This window comes from Lepidochelys kempii, chromosome 8, assembly GCF_965140285.1.
Source record: "Lepidochelys kempii isolate rLepKem1 chromosome 8, rLepKem1.hap1, whole genome shotgun sequence".
Classification (NCBI taxonomy): domain Eukaryota; kingdom Metazoa; phylum Chordata; order Testudines; family Cheloniidae; genus Lepidochelys; species Lepidochelys kempii.
The window spans coordinates 106,611,058-106,621,828 of NC_136387.1; the positions used below are offsets into that span (position 1 = coordinate 106,611,058).

Sequence of the window (10,771 nt, forward strand, 5' to 3'; positions counted from 1 at the left end):
CTGGCTACACCAGATGAAAGGAGCCAACGCCAAACTCCTGAGGTGGAGCCTGCTCCTGCAGGATTAGGACATGGACGTGGTCCACATGAAGGGAAGTGCCAACCTGATAGTGGATGCGCTGTCCTGGAGAGGGGGCCCTGAACTTCCCCAGGTCACTAGTGAGAGTGACCCCGCTCAGTTCAGTGTTGAAGGGGGGAGAGATGTGATGCAGCACGGACGGGGGAGTGTTGACGTGGGAATGTGGCAGGGGAGTTTCACTGGGGATGGGAGACCTGAGAGCCTGTCACTTGAGCCAGGAGTGGGGAGGTAACACCCCTGCCCGGGAAACTGCATAAAGGCTGCAGGCGAGAACCTGCTGGGGGGGGGGGGGGGGTGCCCTGCTCAAACCAGGCAGGGCACTCAAGTCCCAAGCTGGGAGGGCAGGGAAAGCAGGGGCAGAAGTAGTCTCTGCACATCAGTTGGCAGCCCCAAGGGGGTTTCTGTGACCAACCTGTCACATACACAGCCCTATAAATGCGCACCATAGTGTGTCAGAGAGGGCACATCAGCAAAATGATCCAGCACTGCAAAGGGGGAAAGGCAGGGAAGCAAAGTGCAGGATGCAGAAAGGAGATCAGCCACAGCTCCAGCAGAAAGGGAGTAGGTGCAACTGGGGTTTCCATAGAAGCCTGGATATTGAATCATCCAGGAAAGTTGTGGGCTTTTCTTTGTTTTCAAAGGTGCGAGGTATTTGGGGCAGATGAAATACATCTAAAGCAGGGAAAGAGAGGTTTAGCCTCCTTTCCCTGTCCCCCAGCTGCAGTGCTGGATACTGCAGATCTCAACCCAGCGAGGACCAAAAGGCAAGACAAGAGTCCTACAATTCAGCCTGCTGACTCTGCTTTCACATGGAGGTGTGGCCAGCAGAGTCAGGTATCAGCATGCAATAATCCAGCTAGACCAGAGAGGAGGCCATACTGCAGGGTGGTGTATGCCTCCCTCCCAGAAACGAGGCTGGTGCCATCGGGGCAGCCCTGCCTTGGGCAAGACCCAATGCCTCTGCCTACCTGCCTACGCACAGGCTATGCCTCAGGAAGCAGGCCCTGGGGACTGGCTGGCGTTCTTGGCTTGTTGAGCCCTTCCTGTCACCAAGCCGACTCTTCCACCTGCGCGAGCTCAGCCTCATTCACCAGCAGGTGTGAGGGGAAGGGGAAGCCAGCCCAGGCCCCCTGGGAGCGCACAGCAGCCAGGACTGACTGATGCATGCGCGGCCACCCCGGCTTGCACTCGTTTAAGTAATTTGGCTTTTAAAGTGATTTAACTTAAACCAGTGCAGCTTCTCCCTGTAAAGCCTGGCTTAAGAAAGCAATGAAGTTCTAGAGCCCAGGAGCTGGGAGACCCTCTGACAGCAAGGAAAACCTTCCTGAGCCTCATCAGCTAGAGATGGGGGCCTCTCCCCTCCCGTCTGCCAGGAAGGAGCTCAGCACTGAGAGACCACAGCAAGATTATGGGCTGCACATTTCAATATGGTTCCAAAGAGCTCTCCCAGGCACCTGGGGTGGGTGTAGTCCTTGGCACTGTCTTGGGAACCAATAGCATTACCTGCTGCTTAGCTGTTTGCAGTGAGCTTTCAGGATAAACCAACGGCGCCAGCAGGAGGGTGAAAGGGAGACCTGGCCAAGCCCATGGCTGCCGTGCCTAGGAAAACCTCACAGCCCCACCTTGCCCACCAGTTTTCTCTCTCTTTGGCAGTTTCATGCAAGCAAAAGGTGCTGGATTCACACACTATAGAGCCTGTATATCCACAGAGCAAGTGCAGCACAGACCGCAAGTGCACCTGCCCCCTATACAGGCAAAAGAAGATTCCCGACTTATCCTTGGGCTCTACTGAGACACCAGTAAAGTGTTTAAATTGCAGCCATTTGTCTGGATGGAGGCCGCACCATCAACACTCAGTGTATAATAACGTTCCACCATTATTCGGGGCTGGCTTAGATCAAGTGGCCTGGAGCTGAAAGGCTCCATAATCCACTCCCAATTCCCTTAAACCATTCATATTCCAAGCACCAGTGTTTGCATTAACCTGACCCAGATGGGAGTCAGAACCTCACATTTCTAGTCCTGTCAGATGTCATTACTAGAGCTGCCATAAAACTCAAACGGCAGAGAAAACCCAGCCCAGTAGGAGCGCTGTCTATTTGTTAGACTCAACAGACAAAGCTGCTCCCCCAGTAGCCCTCCCAGGAGTCCAGCCCCCAGCAAGACCCAATTTCTTACTTAGTTTGTCTCAGAATAGTCCAAAACCCTGCTCTGGAAAAGCAGAGATGCAGGAGATTTTCCTGCTGTCACTGCAAAGGGCTTTTGAACCCCAGGGCTTTGCTTACACTGCACTAAGTGATTCCAGCCCCATGTCTCTAGAGCTGCCTTTAATTCTTATTGATGCCCAATCTGGGCAGTGACTCATTCTACTGGGGCTCTGCCCCCGAAACCCCACTCCCACCAACAGGGCCACACCCCCAAATTGTGAAGCCCCTCATCCAGAACAGCTCCCCAGCAGTTCTGAGCCCATCCAGCACGGAGCTGCAGCTACAGGAAAGCACAATATTGAGATTGCCAGGCCTGCAAAGGGAAAGGCTCAGGCAGGCTGGGGGAAGGGAAGCTGCAGATCCGAGTGAGCACATTTACCTACTCCGAGATTGCAGGGAGCCTCATTCCAGAGCAGCATGGAGAGCTCCATTTCTGCACACCAGCAACTCACCCAGCACATGCCAGGCTAATCACCACCCGGAGTGCCACTGACCTTTCAGAGAGCCAACATTTGTTCTATTGTTGGCGCAAACAAAAGAGCCATCTCTGTCTGCGTGCGCCCTTGGGGGAAAATTCAGGAGCAGAATGATCCAGTAGACTAAAACGTATGCAGATTAGACTGCAGAGCTCCGCGTTTATAGAACACTTTGCAGAGATTCACTAATCCTCACTACCAGCCCCACACCCTTCCCAGGGGCATTGTCCCCACTTTGTAGATCCGTGGACTTGGGACAGCCCAGGCAGAGGTGATGAGATTCACCCAAGGCACAAAGGATGGCAGTGTCGGAGATGGGATTAGAGTCCTGACCAAGGCCACCTACTAAGCAGAGGAGTAAGCCTTCCAGACATAGACCCGGGACAAACATGAATGAGGTGCCCTCGAGCGAGCCCAGGGGCAACGCCTTGGTGAGAAAACCAATATCTGTTTTTTCTGAGAAAGGGGAGGATACTGGGATTCCCACTGGCTGTCTCTGGAGCTTGTTACTGGATCCATCTGTTGAGCAGCCCCTGGAGAGTGCATGTCTAATCCATTTTAAGCTCACCCATCCCACAGATACGGCTGTGAAAGAGAACCTCTGTCTCCCACCCCTCACCCCTCAAACCAAGCCCCAGAGCCGTTTGGCTACTGTAAGGAAAGTTCTCTGCTACTCTGCCTTCGCCAGCAGTCATTTGTGTGTTGTCCTCAACTCCATGGTTAACTTAAATGCCTGGCTGGCCTTGATACTGGTCAGAGCTTTTCCAGAAGCAGCAGGAGCATGCTCACTGGATTCTAGATAGCATCAGTGCAACAGACTCGTTCATTTTACTCTGCCACTGCTTAGGAAGGCCTTGAGCACTAGCAGAGGCACTGCAGCTGGCTGCAGGCTGAGGCAGATCTCACCTTATCAATCACACCCTGAAAGCGCTTCACAATTGTAAGAGCTAGAAACAGGTTGATTTTCTGACAACGAAAGCTAAGTTCTGCAGACACTGCTGGTGTAGGATCCTCTCGCTCACCAGAGGCAAGTAGACAAGTGGGGTGCTCAAGCCCCAAACAGAGCCATATTCCCCCCCACCTTGGGTCCTTGTAACAATGTCCTGAAGAACATTTGTGCACTGGGCCACTCAGCTCCCACTTCCTGTCCTTCATTTTTTACCATGTTTAATTTGTCTCAGACAGCAACAACAGACAGGTCAGCGTCACCTTCTGGCTCTCTAGCTCCAGACAATGGTTAAGCCAGTAGCCTGCAGGGGCAAATACCAAATATTACCTACTACCTGAATGACTCTGTACACTCTCGCTGTGCTCATGGCTAGTGTATAATTGTTACAAACAACTGCAGTCTCTCAGGGACAGAGCAGCCACCACACCCAATCAAACCCATGGTCCAGCTATGCCAGTGTCCTGTCTCCACAAGTGGTCAGGACCAGATGGTTCAGCAGAACGCACAAGAAACCACCCACTGGGCAATTAGGGAATGACCTGACTGCTTGGCACCTCCCACAACACATACACACTTCCCATCAGTAAAGCTGTATTTATGGATCCTCTATTATCCATATGCACGTCCAATAGTTTTTCTTAATCCTACTAAGCTCCTGATCTCAACGACCCCTTGTAGCAATGAGTTCCACAAGTTAATTACATAAACAACTATTTCTTTTGCTTAATTTTCCATTTGTCATCTTTCAGTGGAATTGGCTGACTCTTGTTCTCGTGGCAGATGGCCACCATCTCTAGCCCAGTCATCACTTATTATACCCTCTACCACATCCCCTTTAGAACTGCTCTCTTTGTATGGAAGCTTTTCCTTGCCTGTAATCATTATTTTGCCTTATAGAAGGTTGTAAGATTTCCCTCTTTCATGTATTTGTCCAGTGCTTGACACAATGCTTGACACTGCCCCCCACTGCTGGGGGTCTCCAGGCTCTAGTGTGATCCACAACCCTGAAGGAGGACATGTGCAACCAGAACCCTCTTTTCACTGATATTGTAGAACATTCTTAACAATATTTCTATTCTGTTGAAAAGCCTTTTTAAAAACATAACTGTGGTCTAAAGCTAACTGCCAGTGTCCTTTTGTTTCTAAAGCAGGAGAGAGATTATTAATTATTCTCTACATTACCATAGCATCCAGGTGCCCGAGTAATGGACCAGGAGCCCACTGTGCTAGGCACTATACAAATACAGGGCTTGGATACCTGGGTTCTACTCCCAGCTCTGGCGTTGTATAGCCTGAGGCCAGTCGCATCACCATCTCTCTCTATTTATACAGGATTCACCTTCTCTGCAGAGAGACTGATGATTAATTCACGTTTATAAAGTGCTTTATCATCATCAGATGAAGTGTCCTGTACAAGGAGGACTATGTTACTACAGAGGGAATTTGGGGGTCAGGGTGGACCACAAGTTAAATGTGAGTCAACAGTGTAACATGGTTGCAAAAAAAGCAAACCTCATGCTGGGATGTATTAGGAGTCTTGTAAGCCAGACAAAAAAAGTCATTTTTCCACTCTACTCTGCACTGATGAGGCCTCAGCTGGAGTATTGTGTCCAGTTCTGGGCACCACATTTCAGGAAAGATGTGGACAAAAGTAGAGAAAGTCCACAGAAGAGCAACAAAAATGATTAAAGGTCTAGAAAACATGACCTATGAGGGAAGATTGAAACAACTGGGTTTGTTTAGTCTGCAGAAAAGACGACTGCAGGGGGTCGGTGGAGGGGGGGGAAAGACGTGATAACAGTTTCAAGTACATAAAAGGTTGTTACAAGGAAGGGGGAAAATTGTTCTCCTTAACCTCTGAGGATAGGACATGAAGCAACAAGCTTAAATTGCAGCAAGGGAGGTTTAGGTTGGACATAAGGAAAAACTTGCTAACTGTCAAGGTGGTTAAGCACTGGAATAAATTGACTAGGGAGGTTGTGGAATCTCCACTGTCAGAGATTTTTAAGAGCAGGCTAGACAAACACCTGTCAGGGATGGTCTAGATAATACTTAGTCCTACCTTGAGTTCAGGGGACTGGTCTAGACCTCTCAAGGTCTCTTCCAGTCCTACGATTCTAAGACTATACACAGAAGTCTGCTCATCTGACCCTCTGTAGCCAAGGGAGTGGCAGGCTAACAAGGTTGTTTTCTTGATAACCCACTGGGCTGCTGCATAACGAACTGACCATTACCGCACACAAATACTATAGCAACCGACACGATAGAAGTGCGTATTATAGTTACCCACCACCCCAAGAACGGCATGAATCTGGCGACACCGGAGTAGGGTTTGCAGCACATGGATCACCCAGTTGGCCACAAGACCTATTCCTCAAAAAAAACCAGAGGACCGGGTGGGAACTGCAGGAGGTGGTGAAAGTAACTAGCTCGTGGCCCCTTGGCCTATTTGCAAGAAATGCTAGGAGCCTCCCTGGGAGAACAGCATCATCAGTTAAAACACACACCAATGTCATGAGCAAGCGGGCACTGCTGCTCCATGGGGCAGAAGAGGAGAGGAGAGGAGCTTTCTGCTCAAAGAGCTGCTGGGCCGTGGGGAGAGTTGTGGTGCTCACGCCAGTGACTAGAGCACAGGACTGGGAGTCAGAACTCCTGGGAGGGGTTTGTTTTGTTGAATTTGGGGTTTGAAGAGAGAAATTAAAAGTTTAAATAACTTGAATCTCTCAGCAAAACACTAGACGCCCAAATTCTACCCCTAGCTTTGCCACTGATCTCTGGCATATCACTTGACTGCTCTGGGCCTGGATCTCCTCCTCTGTGAAATGGGGAGAATGCTCCTGACCTACTTCACAGGTTGCACTATGAGGTTTTCTCAAATTCTCCCACCACAGCAGCTCCCCAGGGCAGACCAGCCACATGTCCACTAACCCTGCTCAAAAGACAGTGACATTTTAAAAGACACCTGACCAATGTCTGCATTCCAATTTCCATCATTGTGATCACAATTAGTGTGGCACCAGCAGGGACTTCTGGGCCCCGATTTCCCTCGCAGAGACAAGGCCTTAGGGGGCCTCAGAGATGTGCACTGGAAGGATGTAGATGCTGAATCTTTTACTGAGAGGGCCTTTCTCCAGAACGTTATGATGACAACACCTCCCCCCCCACCCCGGGTCTGTTGCTGAAGGCTGGTTCTTGTAGTGTCATTTCACTGGCATGCCAGACAGCATCTGAATGTCCAATGTACAAAACAAGCAGGGGAAGAAACACACCTTCCAGCCCTTCATGTCCATCAGCAAGAAAGGCCACAAGCCCACGTTCTTTGTCCCCTTTGCGGGTCACCTTTAAGGGCTGTCTCCAAAGAGGGCCCTGGGGGTCACAGCCCGAGGGGAAGGCCAGTGGGGAGTGGCACGGTGAGGCAAACAGGCAGGAGCAAACCACCGCGGCTGGGTGAAACCCGCTGACCTGCACCAGCTCTTGTCACTGACCCCAACAGCAGCACACCCCCTTGGTGGAGGCAAAAACCAAAGAAAAACCCAGTCTGGCTGCTCCACAGGGATGCCAGCCGCCCTGGCGAGGCTCCTCCACACTGACGCGCAGTCACCCCGTGGGGAGCAGAGTCCCCCTGCTGCTAGCTCAGCCACCAGCTGCGACAGCTGGGCAAAGCACGGCACCGGCAGGCTGTGCACCAGCCCTGGCACCCAGGCCAAGCCCCGGCTGCCAAGGGGGGGGGGCGATGCCCCAGGGCAGGGGGCCCCAGCCGGGATGCCCAGAGCAGTCACTGTGCTGGGGCAGGTGATGCTCCAGGGCGGGGGGCCAGGACAGTTGCAGCGCTGGGGGCGTGGGGGAAGCGATGCCCCGGGGAGCCCAGGGCACAGCCAGGGGGCAGTCACAGCACAGGGGGAAGAGGCAGCGGGGGGGCAGACACAGCACGGGGGGGGGCGGGTGATCCTGGGGGTGGGGGCAGACACAGCGGGGGGCAGACACAGTGGGCGATCCCGGCGGGGACAGACACAGCAGGGGGGGGCGGGCGATCCGGGGGGGGGCAGACACAGCGGGCGATCCCGGGGGGGGGCCAGACACAGCGGGGGGCGGGCGATCCCGGGGGGGGGCCAGACACAGCGGGGGGGGCGGGCGATCCTGGGGGGGGCCAGACACAGCGGGGGGGGCGGGCGATCGCGGGGGGGGGCCAGACACAGCGGGGGGGGGGCGGGCGATCGCGGGGGGGGGCAGACACAGCGGGGGGGGCGGGCGATCGCGGGGGGGGAGCCAGACACAGCGGGGGGGGCGGGCGATCGCGGGGGGGGGCCAGACACAGCGGGGGGGGCGGGCGATCGCGGGGGGGGGGGGCAGACACAGCGGGGGGGGCGGGCGATCCCGGGGGGGCCAGACACAGCCGGGGGGGGCGGGCGATCCCGGGGGGGGGGGGGGGCGCGGGCGATCCCGGGGGGGGGCCAGACAATCCCGGGGGGGGGGCGGGCGATCCCGGGGGGGCCAGACACAGCGGGGGGGGCGGGCGATCCCGGGGGGGCCAGACACAGCGGGGGGGGGGGGCGGGCGATCCCGGGGGGGGCCAGACACAGCGGGGGGGGGGCGGGCGATCCCGGGGTGGGCCAGACACAGCGGGGGGGGGGCGGGCGATCCCGGGGGGGGCCAGACACAGCGGGGGGGGCCAGACACAGCGGGGGGGGGGCGGGCGATCCCGGGGGGGCCAGACACAGCGGGGGGGGGCGGGCGATCCCGGGGGGGCCAGACACAGCGGGGGGGGGGGGCGGGCGATCCCGGGGGGGCCAGACACAGCGGGGGGGGGGGCGGGCGATCCCGGGGGGGCCAGACACAGCGGGGGGGGGGGCGGGCGATCCCGGGGGGGGCCAGACACAGCGGGGGGGGGCGGGCGATCCCGGGGGGGGCCAGACACAGCGGGGGGGGGCGGGCGATCCCGGGGGGGGCCAGACACAGCGGGGGGGGGGGCGGGCGATCCCGGGGGGGGCCAGACACAGCGGGGGGGGGGGCGGGCGATCCCGGGGGGGGCCAGACACAGCGGGGGGGGCGGGCGATCCCGGGGGGGGGGCCAGACACAGCGGGGGGGCGGGCGATCCCGGGGGGGGGGCCAGACACAGCGGGGGGGGGGCGGGCGATCCCGGGGGGGGCCAGACACAGCGGGGGGGGGGCGGGCGATCCCGGGGGGGGCCAGACACAGCGGGGGGGCGGGCGATCCCGGGGGGGGGGCAGACACAGCGGGGGGGGCGGGGGGGCGGGCGATCCCGGGGGGGGCCAGACACAGCGGGGGGGGGGGGCGGGCGATCCCGGGGGGGGCCAGACACAGCGGGGGGGGCGGGCGATCCCGGGGGGGGGGCCAGACACAGCGGGGGGGCGGGCGATCCCGGGGGGGGGGCCAGACACAGCGGGGGGGGGGCGGGCGATCCCGGGGGGGGCCAGACACAGCGGGGGGGCGGGCGATCCGGGGGGGGCCAGACACAGCGGGGGGGCGGGCGATCCCGGGGGGGGGGCAGACACAGCGGGGGGGGCGGGCGATCCCGGGGGGGGGGCCAGACACAGCGGGGGGGCGGGCGATCCCGGGGGGGGCCAGACACAGCGGGGGGGGGCGGGCGATCCCGGGGGGGGCCAGACACAGCGGGTTGGCGGGCGATCCCGGGGGGGGGCCAGACACAGCGGGTTGGCGGGCGATCCCGGGGGGGGGCCAGACACAGCGGGTTGGCGGGCGATCCCGGGGGGGGGCCAGACACAGCGGGGGGGGGCGGGCGATCCCGGGGGGGGGGCAGACACAGCGGGGGGGCGGGCGATCCCGGGGGGGGCCAGACAGAGCGGGGGGGGCGGGCGATCCCGGGGGGGGCAGACACAGCGGGGGGGGCGGGCGATCCCGGGGGGGGGCCAGACACAGCGGGGGGGGCGGGCGATCCCGGGGGGGGGGCCAGACACAGCGGGGGGGCGGGCGATCCCGGGGGGGGGCCAGACACAGCGGGGGGGGGCGGGCGATCCCGGGGGGGGGCCAGACACAGCGGGTTGGCGGGCGATCCCGGGGGGGGGCCAGACACAGCGGGGGGGCGGGCGATCCCGGGGGGGGCAGACACAGCGGGGGGGGCGGGCGATCCCGGGGGGGGCAGACACAGCGGGGGGGGCGGGCGATCCCGGGGGGGCAGACACAGCGGGGGGGCGGGCGATCCCGGGGGGGGGCCAGACACAGCGGGGGGGGGCGGGCGATCCCGGGGGGGGGCCAGACACAGCGGGGGGGGGCGGGCGATCCCGGGGGGGCAGACACAGCGGGGGGGGGCGGGCGATCCCGGGGGGGGCCGGGCCCCGCCCCGCTCACCTGCTCCACGTTCTCCACCGTGAAGTCCAGGCTCTGCGGCGCCGCCGGCCCCCGTCGCTCCATCGCTGCGCGGGGGGGCTGCGGGGGCTCGCGCTGCCGGCGCCTCAGCGGCCCAGCGCGGGGGGGCCCGGCGGGGGCGGCATGGCGGGGGGGCGCGAGGCGCCGCGGGGGGGGGCTGTCCGTCCGTCCGTCCGCCTGTCCGCGCCCTCAGTCAGCCGCGAGCGGGCGCGCGGCGGGGCGCTGGCGCGGGCGCGCGCGGCGGGGGGCAGGGCGCGTGCGCGAGGGGGGCGGGTCCGAGGCCTGCGGGCGCCGCGCTCGCGCCCCGGCGCTGCTGCCCTGGCTGCCTGACAGCGGCGCCGGGCGGGGGCCTCGCCGGAGGGGTCTGCCCGCCGCGCTGCCGGCCCGGCCCGGCCCGGCCCGGCCCGGCCCGCCGCCTCGCCTCGCCTCGCCTCGCCGGCTGCCACAGAACCAGAACCGGACCCGGCCCTCGCTCTTGCCGCCGCCAGCCCCGGCACCTCTCCCCGCAGGCGCAGCCCGGCCGGCCGCAATGAGGACCCCGAGCCGCGATGCATCTTGGGCGTTGTAGTTCCCGGCCGCTCCGGCGCCCCCTGGCGGCCAGAGGGGAACGGCGTGCCGCTGGGCTCCGCCCTCTGCAGCCCAGCGCCGGGGTTTGGGGGCGGCACGGTGGGGAGGGGTGGTTCACTGGAGGGCTGTGCTGGGGGTACATAGGGTG

General features: G+C 60.9%; 1 protein-coding gene across 5 annotated transcripts in view; it reads right to left on the reverse strand.

Moving 5' to 3' along the window:
* IPO13 (importin 13) overlaps positions 1-10,342 on the reverse strand; it is a 69,458-nt gene extending 59,116 nt beyond the window's left edge. For 2 of the 5 annotated variants that reach the window (XR_012160517.2, XR_012160516.2), the window contains exon 1: positions 10,039-10,342. Coding sequence is in view for 3 of the 5 variants with exons in the window: in XM_073357966.2 (XP_073214067.1) it covers positions 10,039-10,101 (63 nt within the window). In the remaining 2 variants the exon portion in view is untranslated. The remainder of the gene's footprint in view (positions 1-10,038) is intronic. The other 3 variants (XM_073357966.2, XM_073357967.2, XM_073357968.2) reach the window with 3 other exon arrangements.
* Positions 10,343-10,771: the final 429 nt, after the last annotated feature.